The sequence below is a fragment of the Panthera onca genome, chromosome B4 (assembly GCF_046562875.1).
Source record: "Panthera onca isolate mPanOnc1 chromosome B4, mPanOnc1 haplotype 2, whole genome shotgun sequence".
Lineage (NCBI taxonomy): Eukaryota > Metazoa > Chordata > Mammalia > Carnivora > Felidae > Panthera > Panthera onca.
In genome coordinates, this window is record NC_138345.1 from 42,825,937 (window position 1) to 42,844,374 (window position 18,438).

The window sequence follows — 18,438 nt, forward strand, 5'->3', positions numbered from 1 at the left end:
CTGGGGCCAGTACTCATAAACATGGCAAAGAAGGAAACTCTGTGTTTTGGATAACTTCCAGGGAAGGCAACTCATACCAGTTATCAGCTGTGACACGATGCTGCGCAACAAACAACCACAAAACTTTAGTATTATACAACCACAAGTGTGTCCCTCTAGGGGACTTCTTGTCCCTCTGGGGTAGTCAGGCAGCTCTGCTGGTCTTGAGGGGGGGTGTGGTTCTTACATACTGTGGCTCAACCGGCTGATGAAGGCCAGGCTCGCATGTCCCAGCAAACTAGTTCGGGTACATTCTTACAGCCATGACGGGGAGCAAGAGGAAAGGTCGACACGCAAGGGCTCTTCCAAGCCTCTCCTTCTCTTGCATATGCTCACATCCCGTTCCCGACAAGTCACATGGTGGGTCTGCAGTTAGACTAACAGGGCAACACAAGACTACGTGGCAGAGGGCATTAATACCCGAGGGATGGATTGGGCCCATTAGTGCCATGGTTCACCATGCCGCTTAAGCAAACACATACAATTTGTGTGGTGGCTCATTTAAGTAATTGTTTACATAAGGCCTCACTCAGTCACTCTACTTAGAAATAATCTTCATTTTTTTCCCCCTCTTCTTTTTTTTTTTTTTTTTAATTTTTATGTGAATTCTAGCTAGTTAACATACAGTACAATATTGGTTTCAGGAGTAGAGTTTAGTGATTCATCACTTACAGACAACGCCCAGTGCTCATCCCAGCGAGTGCCCTCCTCAATGCCCATCACCCATTTAGCCCACCCTCTACTCACCTCCCTCCATCAACCCTCAGTTTGCTCCCTGTTGTTAAGAAGCTCTTATGGTTTGGGGCCCCCGGGTGGCTCAGTCGGTTAAGCGTCCGACTTTGGCTCAGGTCCTGATCTCACAGTTCGTGGGTTTGAGCCCTGCGTCGGGCTCTGTGCTGACAGCTCAGAGCCTGGAGCCTGCTTCGGATTCTGTGTCTCCCTCTCTCTCTGCCCCACCCCTACTCGCACTCTGCCTCTCTCTCTCTGAAAAATAAATAAACATTTAAAAAAATTAAAAAAAAAAAGAAACTCTTATGGTTTGTTTCCCTCTCTCTCTCTTTTTTCCTCCCCCCCCTTCTCATATGTTCATCTCTTTCGTTCCTTGATAGAAATGATTATTTTTAAAATTTTTTTAACGTTTATTTATTTATTAAAAAAATTTTTTTTAAACGTTTATTTATTTTTGAGACAGAGAGAGACAGAGCATGAACGGGGGAGGGTCAGAGAGAGGGAGACACAGAATCTGAAACAGGCTCCAGGCTCTGAGCTGTCAGCACAGAGCCCGACGCGGGGCTCGAACTCACGGACCGTGAGATCATGACCTGAGCCGAAGTCAGCCACTTAACCGACTGAGCCACCCAGGCGCCCCTAGAAATGATTATTTTTAGCCTTACTATCCTTTACACCTGGTTTTCTTATCCCTAGGATGTATTCTTTGGTTTCTGTGTAATCTTAGTCATGCTTATCTACATCTCTTGCATCAGTCCGTGAAGGTTTATCACCCCCAATTGAGCATCACTTGAAAACTATAATTTCACTCGTCTACATACCAAAGTGCTGCTGCACATAACCACTGTTACGGATTCCTCAATCATCCTTAGCTGGACCTCTAGTAAAACATCCACATGCCATTCTTAGGCAGTGAAGATTTGAGAGAGATGGTTTTGAAAACCATAAGAAGTCCATGGGGTTACTATGGTGGGGGCATGTGTTAAAAGCCTTTTTCTTTCTCTGTTCTTAGGGCAGATTCCAAATGGACGATCTGGTATATAAGCCAGAACAGGTGCCTCATTACTACCAGAATGACTATCTTCACCTGCAGCCCTTCTACAACACAACTCGTAGCTTCCTTGGCATCCACCAGCCAAACGGAGTCTTGGCATGTGGCCAGCCCCAGGAAGTGCTGGTGGATTATTACATCGATCCCGCCGATGCGATCCCTGCCCAGGAAGTCATCTTCTCCTACTATGTGAGACAGGGCAATGAGGGCTGGGGAAAGTGCACGAGGGAAGGAAAGGAAATGAGGAGAGTGAGACGGAGAGGGTGATTTATGTCTAGAGACACAGTGCAAGTCACGTGGGTAATTTCAAAACGTTTAGAAGCCGCAGTTAAAAAAATTAAAAGAATAGGTCACACTAATTTAAAAAATACATTTTAGGGGCACCTGGCTGGCTCAGTCAGGGGAAGAGGCAGCTCTTGCTCTTAGGGTCATGAGTTCAAGCCCCACACTGGGTGTAGAGATTATATATATATAATATTATGCATATGTGTATATGTAATATATGTATATATACATATATATAAACACATATACATAATATATAATACATACATATACGTATAATAATACATATATATGTATATATACACATATATACATAATATATAATACATATATGTATAATAATATATATGTATATATACACATATACATAATATATAATACATACATGTATAATAATACATATACATGTATATATACACACATACATAATATATAATACATACATATATGTATAATAATACATACATATGTATATACACACATATATACATAATATATAATACATATATGTATAATAATACATATATATGTATATATACACATATACATAATATAATACATACATATATGTATAACAATACATATATGTATATATACACATATATACATAATATACAATACATATATGTATAATAATATATGTATATACATACATGTATGTATAATAATACATATATGTGTATATATACACACATATACATAATATATAATACATACATATGTATGATAATACATATATGTATATACACACATATACATAATATATAATCATACATATATGTATAATAATACATATATGGATATATACACATATATACATAATATATAATACATATATGTATAATAATACATATCTATATGTGTATATATACACACATATATACATAATATATAATACATACATATATGTACGTATATGTGTGTATATAAATGCACACACATATGTATATATATACACACATATACACACGTGTATATACACGTATATATGTATACATTTAACCCAGTGTATCCAACATATGATCGTGTCAACCTGAAATCAACACCAAAATTATTAATAGATATTTTACACTTCTTGTTTAGCTGAGTTCCAAATCTCTGAAACTCAAAGTATGTATTTTCTAGTAGCCACCTTTCAAGGGTTCCAGCAGTCACATGTGGCTCGTGCTACTGTATTGCACAGTGTCGGTGTAAAGGATGGGGGTGGATGTGAAAAAAAAGAGATTTTAGAAAGGAGCCCAGGGAAACTGTCTGGGAAGATAAAACGAAGAATTAAGGAGAACACATTGCTGGTCAGGGCTGAATGGGAGCTGGGTGCGTGAATGGGGGAGAGGGTGCGGAGGGGCTGGGACTCAGAACAGATTTTATTCTGTGATTCACTGGTCAGTAATTTAAAAATAGATGATAAAGGTTAAAATTAACATTGATAGCAGGTTTGTGGTGTGAGTAAAATCACAACTTGTGGCTTGATAAGCGGCTTTACTGGTCACCTTGGTGATAGCAGGGAATTAGATTTGTGTAAAGCCCGGGTTTGCCGGGGCCCAGAGTCTCTATTCTTTTATCACCCTCTCCAAGTTTCTGAGGGATTTTCTCCCCATTGATTCATTTCAGTGTCTTCGCGCAGAAACAATCATCCTGACCAAACAGGATGAGGAGGGGTAGACAACATAAGGAGTCAGAGTGCTAACACGGGCACTGTCTTCGGGACAGGAGTGTGGGGACAGCCGGGGGGCGGGTGGATGGGCTGATCAGTGTGGAAGGGCTGAGGGCCAGCTGAGAGTCTGAAGAGCCGGCCCTAGAGCCCTTGACTGCAGTCTGAGCTGACAGCCTGCTTAGAAACAGTTTCACTGAATTTGGTTTCAAGTGAGTGAACAGGGAGAGTTCGACGAGGGGATTTCTCCCCCAAAGAGTCAAATGTCAGAAGGGCTCAAGGCAGTTTAAAGTGCACTCGTTTCCATTGAATTTTGAATCAAGCGATTAAAAAAAAAAAGTTATGAAGACGGATGGATTTTGGGTTAACTTCATGTTACAAGGAGTATAAGAGAATCAAACCTGGAGACCTTCAAGAATCGGTGGACAGCTCTCTATTGTGAAGAATGGCTTCTGTTCCGTTTGGCCCCGAAGTAATGATGACCTTTGTCTCCTCCCATCCATGGCTGGGGTTCTCGGGAGCGCCTCCAAGAGGAAGGGTCATCAAGGCTCATGGTGCCATCCGACATTTGACAAACTGACGGACGCGGCATGAAGCAATGAGCCAGGCTCTGGAACTAAGAAAGGAGACTTTCCTTATGCAGAGAGGCAGGGATGCTCCACAAGTAGGGTCCCATAACTTCTGTGCGGTTGATGATTTTTTTTTTCTTTTCTCTTTTTTAGGTAGTGGGGAAAGGGCGTTTGGAGATAGAGGGGCAGAAACACCTGAATTCTGAGAAGGAAGGTGAGTGTTTAGGCTTCCACTGAAAGATAAAAGGATATCTTCAACTTCCAGGAAGCTCTTGTTATCCCAGAAGCAACAGAGAAGAAGCAATGAGAGAATACCACTGATCGCCACAGAGCAGGAGAATGGGGAGGCCGCAGCTAGGGCAATGAGAGGCGTAGACTTGTGGTTGGAGGTCATTCATTGGTGGACGAGCGCGCATTCTCATCCCTGTGTATCCCCTCTTCTTTTCCAGGAACGAAAGGCTCCTTCTCCATCTCACTGACCTTCACTTCCAGACTAGCCCCTCATCCTTCTCTGGTGATCTATGCCATTTTTCCCAGCGGAGCGGTTATAGCCGACAAAATTCAGTTCTCAGTAGAGATGTGTTTTGACAATCAGGTAAAATGGCAGTTGAGGAAGGTGAAGAAAAGGTCTGGGCAGAGAGAGAGAGAGAGAGAGAGAGAGAGATCTGGTGTATGCTGGGGCTGGAGATCAGGCAGGGACAGAGGAATAAGAAGATAATAGGGAGGCGGATGTCATTATCGTATTTATATCTTCAGGATGTTTTGTGGAAATCGCTCTCTTTCTTTTTAGAAAGTCATGCCGGGGAAACTGTGTATTCTACCCAGGTCTTCTTTCTTTTTAGTTTCGGCCTCGTAAACTTTCTGTGTTATTCTGTGCTGTGCTGCTCGCTTTTTCCAGCTGTACCGCAAGGGCACTAGTTCTAAAAGGGCCAGACTTAAAAAAAAAAAAAAAAAAATCAGTATAAAAGTGAAGGAATGGGCCCCGATGCCGGAACTGGGGCATATTGGCAGATGAGGCAAATTATGTTGTTTCTCCCCGTCTCCGGGCTGACCTGATCCCCAAGTTATACTTTTCCCTTCCCCAGGTTTCCCTTGGCTTCTCACCTTCCCAGCAGCTTCCAGGAGCAGATGTGGAACTACAGCTGCAGGCAGCTCCTGGGTCCCTGTGTGCAGTCCGGGCGGTGGATAAGAGTGTCTCACTGCTGAGGCCAGAGAGAGAGCTGAGCAACAATTCTGTGAGTAGTCTGCTACTGGGGCGGGAAGAGAAGACAGCGTGACTGCATTCGAACAAAAGATGGATTTCAGGGAGTGAGAAAGAAAGGCTGAGGGAAAGCCTGAGCTTTTCTACCATAAGGTGGTAGAAAAGCTGGTGGGGAAACAGAGGTAAACTGATGACATGAGAAAGGCAGGGCTCATGTGGGCATAGAAGTAGGAAAGATGTAATAGGAGATAAGGGTGACAGATTATTGAAGAAGGTGAGAAAGAGGGGGGGCCTGGGTGGCTCAGTCGGTTAAGTGTCTGACTCTTGATTCTGGCTCAGGTCACAATCTCGTGGTTCGTGAGTTCGAGCGCCCCGAGCTCTGTGCTGTCAGCACAGAGCCTGCTTGGAATCTTCTCTCTCTCTCTCTGCCCCTCCCCCGTTCACGCACATTTCTCTCTCTCTCAAAATAAAGAAATGAGCTTTAAAAAAACCTTTAAAAAATGGTGAAAAAGGGGTCAAAAATGTAAAGGTAGGGGAGATTTTGTGATGCAATAAATACAGGAAGATTTCGGGACTAACGAAGAGAAATAATACAAGGGCGGTGAGCTGTGGCACCACAGTCCGAGAGAAGTTTCTCTACTGATTTCACTGTGTCAGTAGTTTATTTCCTTTTCCCTTCCTGTTTCAGATCTATAGGATGTTCTCATTCTGGTATGGTCACTACCCCCATCAGGTGGCTGAATATGATGAGTGTCCAATGTCTGGCTTCTGGAACTCTCCACAAACCCTCTCGGTTATGTGGAGGCCTTGGTTCTCTGAAAGTGTGGACCTTTTCCATTTTTTCCAGGTAGATGTTCTTACCCGTTTTGTTCTTGTAGAAACAATGGTGGTGGTGGGCGGAGGAAATTCCTTAACTGAAAAAAGCAGAGAGACTCATGTGGGCACTGAGGGGATAAAACCTTGGAAGAAACTCCTAATATGTGAGGTAGCCTCTCCTGGTCCTTATCCTTGAAGAAGGTACCCAACTGCCCAACTGCATTGGAAGAGGGCCACCGTGAGAGGCTGTGTGCAGCCTCTTTCCATCATTATAAACAATACGTGAGTAGAAGTTAAGTACTTTATGAGTAGGAGTTGGGGATGCCGAAGCCTAAGTCTGACCGGAAGTCTCTGAAGTCAGGAACCATGTCTTGTCCATATTTGTATTCTCTCTAATGACTGATCCTTCATAATACTCAATGTGTTTTTGTTGAATTGACTGAGCCGATATGGTTCCTGCCCTCAGACAGTTCAGGCTAAATCAAATAATAAGGGCACAGTGACTAACGTTTGGAAGAAGCATGAAATATATTTGACAATGAAATAAGTGGATTACTATTCAGTGATAAAAAGAAGGATGAGATCTTGTCATTTGTGTCCACATGGGTGGATCTTGAGGGCGTTATGCTCAATGACATAAGTCAGTCAGAGAAAGACAGATACCATATGATCTCACTTCTATGTGGAACCTAAACAACAGCAACAACAAGCTCATAGAATAATTTGGTGGCTGCCAGAGGCAGTGGGCATGGGGTGTGCAAAATGAGTAAGGGTTGTCAAAAGGCACAGACATCTGGTTTAAAAGAAGTCCTGGGGATGTAACATATAGTATGGTGACCGCATGGCTAATATTGTATTACATATTTGAAAGTTGCTAAAAGAATAGATCTTGAAAGTTCTCATCGCAAGAAAAAAAACATCTTTTTTGTACCTAGGTATGGTGATGGATGTTAACTAGGCTTATTCTGGTGATCATTATGCAGAATATATATTTAAAAAATTGAAATTTTTTAAATTTCTGGCTGACAGAAGTGAACAAAACTTGGTGGCTGAGTGTTGGGGAATAAACACCTGTATCACAGTTAACAGGAAAAGAAGGCTTGGTTCAACCCTTTGAGGATAGACTGCCTAGGCAGTAGCCCACATAGTAAGGGAGGGGACCACTTTAACTCTTCGTCCTCCGGTTTCTTTGGTGCCTATCAGGACATGGGCCTGAAAATACTGTCCAATGCCCAGATTAAGAAGCCAGTAGATTGCAGTCACCAGTCTCTAAAGCACAGCATTGCAATGGCGGAAGGTAAGCTACCTGTGTAGCTTAAATCATGGAACTCCGGAAGCACACTCTTTGCTTCCTGTTCCTGTTGCCTCCGGTCAGAATGATAATGGCTTGCCGGTCATGGATGCAGGCAGCCACATCTCTCTCTGGGGAGCACTTTTGAAGCTTGAAGCCCTTACCTATTCATCCCCTGGCCAAACCTCCTCATCTGTCACTTCCCCCTGATGGCCTTGAGACTAGTTGGTTCCTCGGTACTCCTTCCTCCTTGTCTCTGACTTGTTCTCCGTTTCCCTCTAAATTTCTTGGTCGTAGTTCCTCTGCCTCAGCTTATCATACAACAGAAGTCTTTTGGGAGAGCCCGGGTGGCTCAATTGGTTAAGCATTCGACTCTTGATATCGGCTCAGGTCATGATCTCAGGGTCGTGGGACTAAGCCTCACCTTGGGCTCCACATTGAACATGGAGCCTGCTTGAGATTCTCTCTCTCCCTCTGTCTCTCTTCCCCGCCCCTACTCGCACGTGTGAGAGGTCTCTCTCTCTCTCCCAAAAGTCTTCTGTTTTCCCAAATTCCCTTATTCTTGTTCTCCTCAGCAAATTATGGTAATCGTCTAGTGAGTTTTGAATCATCATCATCTTCATCACTTCAGTCAGAGGATCCTCAGATCCGCCAGTATTTCCCAGAGACTTGGCTCTGGGATCTGTTTCCTGTTGGGTAAGTGATGCCTCAAAGATATAGCAAGATTGTACCTTGTGGAGTCAGCAGCGAATTCAGAGTCAGATCATTTTTTTTTTTTATTTTTTGTTTTTTACATGTATTTATTTTTGAGAGACAGAAAGAGACGGAGCACAAGTCAGGGAGGGGCAGAGAGAGAAGGAGACAAAGAATTCAAAGCAGGCTCCAGGCTCTGAGACATCAGCACAGAGCCCGACGCGGAGCTCGAACTCACAAGCCATGAGATCGTGACCTGATCCAAAGTCAGACTGAGCCAACCGACTGAGCCACCCAGGTGCCCCAGAGACAATGTCGTTGTTTTTTTTTTTAAGACATGGATTTACTTATTTATTTTTTAAATTTATTATTTTTTTAAATTTTATTTTAGAGAGAGAGTGCAAGCAGGGGAGGGGCAGAGGGTGAGAGGGAATCTTACGCAGGCTCCACGCTCAGCACAGAGCCCGGCCCGGGGCTCATGACAAGCTCATCTCAAGGCTCCTGTGTCCAAAAAGTACATGAAAAGATGCTCCATATCGCTAATCAGAGAAATGCAAGTGAAAACCCCGACGAGATCGCACCTCACAGATTCAGGGGCACTGGCTCTTTCAGATACGTGTGTCCACACGTGCCCACCTGCTCTTACCCCCTCCTCTACGCAGGCACCCCCTTCTCCCATATTTGTACATCCTCACTCCCCCCGAAGGGTCACACTCTGAGGCTGGCATGTTCCTCAGTTCGGCTGCCTTTTTTACCTTCCCCTCACCTCCGTGACAACAACAAATGACTTCTGCAGGTGAACCGATAGCTTCATCCACAGTGTTCTCCTTGTCCTGCTGTGTGTGCGCGCCTCACCTGGGTTCTGTGTTCTCACAGTAACTCAGGGAAGGAGGCTGTCCACGTCACGGTTCCTGATACTATCACCGAGTGGAAGGCCATGACTTTCTGCACCTCCCAGACTAGCGGCTTTGGTCTGTCACCCACTGTTGGACTGACTGCTTTCAAACCATTCTTTGTTGATCTGACGCTCCCTTACTCAGTAGTTCGAGGGGAATCTTTTCGCCTTACTGCCACCATCTTCAATTATCTAAAGGACTGCATCAGGGTAAGAGCCGAGATACGGGAATCTCTGACCCCGGGAAAGAGATGGGACGCGATTCCCCGTTTTCCTAAGCCTCTGTGCGTGGCTTCCTGTACTCAGACCCTTTATATTTCCTAAACATCTTCAGGTTCACACTCACCTGGCTAAATCCGATGAGTACCAGGTGGAATCGTGGACAGGTCCTCAGGACTCCAGCTGTCTCTGTGCTGATGAAGCAAAAAGCTATCACTGGAATATCACAGCTATCAAGTTGGGTAAGAGGAGGAGGGGGTGGAGGGAGCAAGAGAAGCATAGAGCAAAGCTCAGTCATTGAGAACGTTACCCTTTCCTCTCCTGCGTTTGCTTTGTTCTTGCTTTTTCATTTTATTTGCCTCTATTTTTGCCCCCTAAGCCTATGCCATCAATAAATAAGCAAATGCTCTTTGATCGACGACCAAAAAGTTATCCAAACGAGACTATTTTGAGTGCGTAAAGGGGAGCTTTTGATATTTATGCCAAGACAAGGGCTATAGAGTCTTGTTATTAATCAAGTACTTACTAAGGGCCAGCCTCTGTTCTAGCTGCTTGACCTGTACGAATTCATCTAACCGTCACAATAGAGATGTCATTTGCTCTTAAGATAAGATCCTGGCGACTTAAAGTATGGTCGTCCGATGTATTAGTTACCTAATACATTAGTTATCTAATACCTATCTGATACAACCACCCTGAAAACTTAGAGGCTTAAAAGAATAAACATTACTCATCACCCAGTTTCCGTGGGCCAGTAATCTAGGTACTGTTTAGCAGGGTGCCTCTGTCTCAAGGTCTCTCATCAAATACCAATCAAATTGTCAGCCAGGGCTATGTTTTCATTTGGAGACTTGACTAGAGGAGGATCCGCTTCCAAGCTCCTTCCAAAGCCTCTGTCCCACAAAGGCTGTGATTCTTGGCCTCAGCTGTGGGCTGGTGGCCTCCCTCAGTTTCTCGTCACATGAATCTGTCCACCGGGCGGCCTCATGACAAGACAGCTGGCCACCTGCAGAGTAAGGGGCCCAAGAGAAAGAGTGCCCCTGAGATAGGAGCTATAGTCTTTTGTAAACTAATCTCAGAAGTGGCATCTCATTGCTTCTGTCCTATCCTCCTCTTTGGAAGCCAGTCACTTAATCCAGCCCATGCTTTGAGAGGAACTGACACAGCAGTATGAATACTGGGATGCAGAGATAATTGGGGACCCTTAGAGGCGGCCTACCACACTGAACCCGCATTATTGACATCACCTGGAAATTTGTGAGAAATGTGATATAGGTCCCACCCCAGATCTACTTAGTTTGTGTCGTAACAAGATCCACTGGTCTTTGAATGCCATTAAGTTTAAGGAGCACTGGTCTGGAGGGGAAGAGACCTCCTTGGACCTCCGGCAACAGGGCTAATGCCTTCCTTTCTCCTTCTTTCTTGTCAGGTCATGTAAACTTTACTGTTACTACCAAGATTCTGGACAGCGATGAACTCTGTGGGAGGCAGAAGGGGTTTGTTCCAGAAAAGGGCCAAAGTGACACACTCATCAAACCAGTTCTGGTCAAGGTGAGTTTTCTGCAGGCTTAGCTTCACGAGGTAGAGACAGCAGGCACCCCGGGGGTGCTCTGTGTGTGTCTAGCCGTACGGTTGGTCTCCCACGGCTGTCTGACTCCAAGTGCAGTCAGGTAGCTCATTTGCCTTCTTCTGTGACCCCTTTCTGCCCTTAATCATTTGCCTACCCCATACCAATGCTCTCTGACAGTGCCTAATACAGCGCCGGATATAGACCCTCAACGAAAGTTAGTTTCTCTTATTAAAAATCTCTACTATCGGCATTTGCTGCTTTTCTTTTATCCCCTCAGGAACCCCATTGCCAATCATGCCTCTTAGAAGTGTCCTAAACTTGCCCTTAGTTCTAGCCCTTGCACAGAAAGAATTTTACTGGTAGATCCATCCCTGTGTTGAAATGGAGTTCTCAGGGTGCCCGGGTGGCTCAGTCGGTGAAGCGTCCCACTCTTGACGTTGGCTCAGGTCATGATTTCACGGTTTGTGAGTTCGAGCTCCACATCGGGCTCTGAGCTGGCAGTGTGGAGCCTACTTGGGATTCTCTCTCTCCCTCTTTCTCTGCCCCTCCCTGGCTCATGCGCTCTCTCTCTCTCCCTCTCTCAAAATAAATAAATAAATAAGCATTAAAAAAATAAAAAAAAGGAAAGAAAAGAAAAGAAATGGAGTTCTCCTGAGCTTCAAGGAGAAGCTCTGTTTTCTCTTGTTGGGAGAAACCCTGGGGGCACAGGGAGGGCCTTTTCTCCCCATTTCCCATCCACTTCCTGTTCCTTCAGGGCCACCTGCCCTGACATTCACCTTCATTGTTTTCACCCTATGTCTCTCTTCATGTCAGCCTGAAGGAGTCCTCGTGGAGAAGACACACAGCTCATTGCTTTGCCCAAAAGGTGGGTGAGTGCAGAGAGGGGTTGGTACTGAGAATTCCCGTAGCCAACGGGAGACTTTCTTGGGCCAAAGGAGGAATATAAAGGACAGGAAAGGGTAGGAGAGTCTAAGGGTGCTGTCCCTAATAGGACCAATTAGCTGGGAGACAGGATGAAGAAAAAATGTACAACACAATTATGTGTTGTTTTTTTTTTTAATTTATTTTCGGCAAAGAGCACTGTGAATAGGTTAAAAGAAATTTGCCTCCATCCCATAGCAAGGACTGGGTACAGACAACCCTGAATTATAGAAAGGTTTTCTATGGTTTGGGCTTGAACTCCCACTGTTTTGACCTTCTATGCTTTCCGCTTTTCTCTGCCTCTCACAGGACAAGTGGTTTCAGAATCCATTTCCTTGGAGCTCCCTGTGGATGTGGTTCCTGATTCAGCCAAGGCTTATGTTGCGGCTCTGGGTAAATAGCCAGAGATTCTTGCTCAAAAGGACAAAAAAAAAAAAAAAAAAAAAAAAAAAAAAAAAAATGGGGCTGAAAGTTGCTGAAAGTGTGGAGTGGGTTAGGGCATGTGGACCTATCCGAGGGAAGATGTGTTAAATTAGAAGGGACAGAAGAAGAGCTTATTCTATGTAGTGGGCAAATACAGCCTCTAGATAACAGTACATGTGGGATTAGATGTCTATGGTAGTTAAAAACAGAAAGGAGCCTGGATAGGAAGAAGTTAAAGGTCAGGGAAGCTTCATATGCGTTTAGGTTCAGGTGGTCTATAAACTGAGTGGAGGAGAGACATAATGTTTGTAGCAACCTTTAATGAGGAATTTATCTAGTTGAGTATAGCGTAGGGGAAATAACACCATATTTACACAGACAGGGCACTTCTCTGGGCAAGGAGAGGGATTGAGTAGAAAAGCATGAGGTTGAAAATCATATCAAACCAGGATGGGATCCCAGTACTGCCATTTAATAGCCACGTGACCTTGAATAAGTAAACAATTCCGATCCTCCCCTGCCCTTCTGCAAGACTGTGATGATAACCCACCTCTCTGGATTGGTGTAAAAATTAAATATAAAGTTTCCACCGCAATATCTAGCATATACTAGGAGCCCTGTGTATGTTAGATCATTTCTTTACTCTGATCCCCTACTAAGATCCTTTCCAGGATAAAATTTCTCTATTTTGACTGTAGTTGAGTCAGACCTCTAGTGTAACACTCATTTTTATTGTAGGATGTAGCTCACTGTCTATGTCTGTCTTTCACGCTGCATTGTGGGCTCCTTGAGGACAAGGGTCACCCCCCCCCTTTTTTTTTTGAAAGAGAGAGAGAGAGAGAGCATGCAAGGGCAGAGAGAGAGGGAGAGAAAGAATCCCAAGTAGGCTCTGGCTGTCAGCATGGAACACGATGTGGGGCTCCATCTAATGAACTGTGAGATCATGACCTGAGCTGAAATCGAGAGTCGGACGTCTAATGGACTGAGCCACCCAGGCGCCCCACCTCCTTTTTTATTTGATTCTAGCACAGTTATTGCCACATAGTTGACATTCAGTATGTATTTATAGATTTGAATTGAACTTAATGGCTAAAAGTGCAGATGTTAATGGGTCACTTAGATCAGGCTTACGGGTGTATAAAATATATGGCAGGTCAGTAGGTATAACTTGGAAAAGGGGATCAGGATTGTGTTTGCTTTGGCAGGAACATGGTGATTTGGAGGACAATGCATTTATATGCAGTGGAAGAACTTAGAGATTGAGTCTAAGTATTGTAGGTTTTGTTATGTTACTCACCAGCCCATGACGTGTCTTCTTACAACCCTCCACGCCCTTAGGTAACCCATGTACTTCTTCTCTGTGTGCTCCAGCACCTTGTGTGCACCCAAAATGATCGCACTATATTATAATTGTTTATAATGAATTCTATTTGTAATGTTTTGTAATTGTTTGCCCCTCGGATTATGATCTTTTGAGGTAAAGACTGTACTTGACTTACTGTCTCCCAGGCCACAGCGTAGGTACTCAACTAAATGATAGCTGATACGCGTTTGTTAAATGAATGACAATATGGGGCGCCTGGGTGGCTCAGTCGGTTGAGTGTCCGACTTTGGCTCAGGTCACGATCTCGCGGTCTGGAGTTCGAGCCCCGCGTCGGGCTCTGTGCTGACAGCTCAGAGCCTGGAGCCTGCTTCAGATTCTGTGTCTCCCTCTCTCTCTGCCCCTCCCCCACTCATGCTCTCTCTCTCTCTCTCTCTCTCTCTCTGTCAAAAATTAATAAACTGTAAAAAAAATTTTTTTTAAATTAAATGAATGACAATAAATCAGAAGGCTTCTTTCTTCTCTCTACCATCACTTTCTCTTTTCTTTTGGATCTCAGGAGACATTATGGGCACAGCCCTACAGAACCTAGACAATCTGGTACAGATGCCAAGGGGCTGTGGGGAACAGAACATGGTATTGTTTGCTCCCATAATCTACGTCTTGCAGTATCTGAAGAGGGCAAGGCTGCTGACTGAGGAAATCAGGTCTCGGGCAGTGGGTTTCCTGGAGCTTGGTGAGTTGGTTCAATTTTTCTTCTTGAACGCATTCTCTAGGGGCTATGATAGGCTCATAAGATATAGGGAGGTTCCCTCCAAAGTGTCTCACATCCCTGAAAGTCTTGAAAGCCACGTTTTTTTGAAGTTGGTCCTGTGATCTAACCCCATATCTGGCTTCCCAGGGTACCAGAAGGAGCTACTGTACAAACACAGCAATGGCTCATACAGTGCCTTTGGGGAGCAGGATGAAAATGGAAACACATGGTAATATTGCCCAATTCTCAGTGGATCCCAGAGCGTAATTTCTGGGCCTGTGGAGCTATTCCTCTCTACCTCTTCCCTTAACCCCATTCCTTCTTACATCCGTCTTCTACTCCTTTAATACTGATTATTTCAGCCTCATGTAGGATCAAGCCCCTCACCCTTCTCCTTGAGCTTGTGCCTCCCCCGTTCTTGTCCCCATTGATACCCATTAATACTTCCCTTTTCTAGGCTCCTATGGCATTATGTTTCCTCAATCCCTTTCTGGAACCATACGCCAGAATAAATGACAGAACTGTTGCACCCTCACTGGGGAATCCCCCCCTTCGTGCCACATTTCTCTCTTTACCCACGTAGGTTGACAGCGTTTGTCACCAAATGCTTTGGCCAAGCTCAGGAATTCATCTTCATTGATGAGAAGAATATCCAGGATGCTCTCAAGTGGATGGCGGAAAACCAGCTCCCCAGCGGCTGCTATGCCAATGTGGGAAAGCTCTTACACACAGCTATGAAGGTGCAAATCCACCCCAGGGCTCTCAGCCCATCACCACATCTGGGAGGAGCTTGCACCTCTGACTGAGCAGAATCAAAAGGGCATAGGCCTGGGAGTCAGTGTTCTTCAGGTCTGAGCCCTGGCTCTGGGTGACCCCGGTCAATGTACTCAACCAGTCTGAGCCACAGCTTCCACGTCTGTAGAAAACGAGAACATGTACTAGCACAAGGCTCTTAACTTGTGGTCCTCAGATCAGCAGCAGCAGCAGCACCTGAGAACTTGTTTGAAATGCAAATTCCAGTTGCTACCCCGCCTACTCTGAGAAACTGTGGAGGGCGTGGGCCAGACATTTGTATTTCTGACAAGCCCTCGAGGTGATTCTGATATTCCCGAAGGCGTGAGAACCACTGGACTAGCCGTTCGCTGCTCTTTTACTATCTCCCCGAATCGGAAGCGAAGCCACTTTCTCGGGTGACGACCCATAGGCAGTCCAGTGTTTTCTGTAAGAGGTTCGCTCTGTGCCAGGCACTGTTCCAAGCACTTCGTTTATTTGATATTATTTAATGTTTACAGCCAATTAATCAGCTAGGTGCCGGTATACCACTATCACTCCCATTCTACAGATGAAGGTGCAGAGATTAAGTTAACCGCCCAAGGTGAATGGTAATGAGTGGGAGGACTCTATTTTGAACCATAGCCGCTGGACTCCATTCACTACGTTGCCTGCACCCCTCCCAAACACAGGCTGAGGTGTTGATGCTTCAGGAGCATTTGTTCCATTCGGAATATACCCAGTGAAGGAAAGATTTGTATGTACGTTGCTAGGGAAATCATTTACGTTGCCATTCTGGGGCCTCAATTAAAACATTTTGAGTATTAAACAAAACAAAGTCTCTGTATAGGATTCACTAGTACATTCCTTATGCCAGATTTTATCAGTGTCTCCAAATCTCTGTCCCCTTATACACTGAAATACACGTGGGAGTAGCACAAGCCAGGGCTTGACTTGAACAAGATGGAGGAGCTGTTTCCTCTTCCTGCCCACCAGCCCCGGCCAGGCTCTTAAGAAACCCATCACCGGGGCGCCTGGGTGGCTCAGTCGGTTGGGCGGCCAACTTTGGCTCAGGTTATTGATCTCATGGTCCGTGGGTTCGAGCCCCGCGTTGGGCTCTGTGCTGACAGCCCGGAGCCTGGAGCCTGTTTCGGATTCTGTGTCTCCCTCTCTCTGACCCTCCCCCGTTGATGCTCTGTCTCTCTCTGTCTCAAAAATAAATAAATGTTAAAAAAAAAAAAAAAAAAGAAACCCATCACCTGTGTAGCAAGCTTTAGTGATTTGGTGCAAGAGCTCCATAATTAAACTCCCTGGGTTCAACTCCTGCTGCTTATTAGCTGTGTAATCTCCAGCAAGCCATTTAGCCTTTTAAGGGTTTATTTTCTTATCTCCCGAATGAGGATAACAATTGTGATTAGCTATTTTTAAAAACTTGCTAATATCTTTCCGTAAAAGGCATTAAACGGGGTGGGTGCCATCTGATCTCCCCCCTGGAGAAGAGGCTGGACCTTTTTTTTTTTTTTTTTAAATTTGTTTTCTTTATTTTGAGGCAGAGAGTGAGCACGAAGGGGAGGGGGTGGTGCAGAGAGAGGGGGAGAGAGAAAATCCCAAGCTGTCGGCCCAGACTTGGTGTTTGGTCCGTGAGCTCGTGATCTGAGCTAAAATCAAGAGTCAGACGCTAACCAACTGAGCCACCCAGGCGCCCCCGGGGCCTTCTGCTTCTTGAGAGGATGTCTGTTTGAGGAGGCTCAGATTCAGGAAGAACCCGAGAATAAGAGATTTTTCTCCATATCCCCTCCCCTGTGATTGTCTGTATGCTTGTTTAAATAATCCACCCATTCAGAGGGGATACTTTTTTGCAATCTGCGCACGAGTCATACAACGTGCTGTGCTGCCTGTGGCCCTGACCTCGTCTCCCTGCGTCCTCTAGGGTGGAGTTGATGATGAGACTTCCCTGACTGCATACATCACAGCCGCGTTGCTGGAGATGAGCAAAACCATACAGGTGCGTGTCTCTAGGGCCTCCTCTGTCTATCCTTCCTATTATGCCTACTTCTAGAGACATTGCACCTACCCTTCACCCTTGTAGACTCAAAAAAGGATACGATGACTTCCTTATCACTTCCCGTTTTCAAAGGAATGCCTTATAAACTCAGTTCTTCATTGTACCTTTTAGGACCCGATGGTGAGTCGGGGCCTACGGTGCCTCAGGAGTTCTGTTTCCTCCACTAACAGCCTCTACACACAGGCCCTACTAGCTTATACTTTCTCTCTGGCTGGGGAGATGGACATCAGAAACACTCTTCTTGAAAAGTTAGACCAGCAGGCTATCATCACAGGTATGTTGGCCATGTTAGGAGTGTTTTGTCGAAATTGTGGAAATGCGCTGTGAGTTATCTGTGATTGTTCCTAGTCCCCGTAGTCCCACATATATTCAGTCTTAGAGAGGATTCCTTTTAGCACAAGGTGTGAAGTCATTAGGTCACTGTTGAGGGTTTTATAAGAAAGCCCATGGAAGTCCTTAAAAGGCATTGTTATACTTTTAACACGAAGAGAAAATAAATGGTGGGAGCTAGTCAAAGGACCCCTTGGTGTTGTAGAATCCCCCCTTTTGCCCGTCTTTGACAATTCTTTGCTATGAGTTCACTGAGGTTGACGGGATAAGAGAGACTTCTCAAGGTCCTTTAAAAACTTTATGTACATAATCTCTACACCCAATGTGGGGCTCAAACCCATGACCCCGAGATCAAGAGTCTCATGCTCTTCCGGTTGAGCCAGCCAGGCACCCTAAAAACTTTTGGGTGTATTTGGAATACTATTTGATGTTCTAACCAGCATTTTATTGATCTAGCTGTGGGGTTAAAATCAAACTTCCAGGTAAAAGCTTAATCTTGGCCTTCATTTGTATGAATGTCGTTACTAACTTGTCCTCTCCTGGGTTCTGGGTAGTTTTTTGACTGGTACATAAGCGACTCTAGTCATGAAATGAGTGTCTCAGACAGTGGGTTGCACATACCTGTTCCAGTGTATATTGATTTAATGAGATTATCTCTTCTCCATTATCTTGCATTGCCGGCTCACATGATTTCTCTTATGTTTTTCCAATTAGATTGCCTCCTGTGGGCTATTTATTTATTATCTTTAAATGGATAATTAATTAAACTTCTAGATTTCACTCTTCTTTTTTTTAATTTATTATTTTTTTTTAATTTACATCCAAATTAGTTAGCATATAGTGC

The 18,438-nt window shown here is 44.6% G+C and overlaps 1 protein-coding gene across 2 annotated transcripts in view; it reads left to right on the forward strand.

Moving 5' to 3' along the window:
- Positions 1–18,438, forward strand: part of A2ML1 (alpha-2-macroglobulin like 1) — a 43,073-nt gene that overhangs the window by 14,866 nt on the left and 9,769 nt on the right. For both annotated transcript variants that reach the window (XM_078450110.2, XM_078450111.2), the window contains exons 12-28: positions 1,781–2,008; positions 4,478–4,538; positions 4,774–4,919; positions 5,410–5,559; positions 6,214–6,372; positions 7,545–7,638; positions 8,208–8,328; positions 9,202–9,430; positions 9,555–9,681; positions 10,869–10,990; positions 11,823–11,874; positions 12,240–12,323; positions 14,234–14,410; positions 14,576–14,657; positions 15,012–15,168; positions 17,130–17,204; positions 17,376–17,538. In XM_078450110.2, the coding sequence (XP_078306236.2) occupies positions 1,781–2,008; positions 4,478–4,538; positions 4,774–4,919; positions 5,410–5,559; positions 6,214–6,372; positions 7,545–7,638; positions 8,208–8,328; positions 9,202–9,430; positions 9,555–9,681; positions 10,869–10,990; positions 11,823–11,874; positions 12,240–12,323; positions 14,234–14,410; positions 14,576–14,657; positions 15,012–15,168; positions 17,130–17,204; positions 17,376–17,538 (2,227 nt within the window). The remainder of the gene's footprint in view (positions 1–1,780; positions 2,009–4,477; positions 4,539–4,773; positions 4,920–5,409; positions 5,560–6,213; positions 6,373–7,544; positions 7,639–8,207; positions 8,329–9,201; positions 9,431–9,554; positions 9,682–10,868; positions 10,991–11,822; positions 11,875–12,239; positions 12,324–14,233; positions 14,411–14,575; positions 14,658–15,011; positions 15,169–17,129; positions 17,205–17,375; positions 17,539–18,438) is intronic.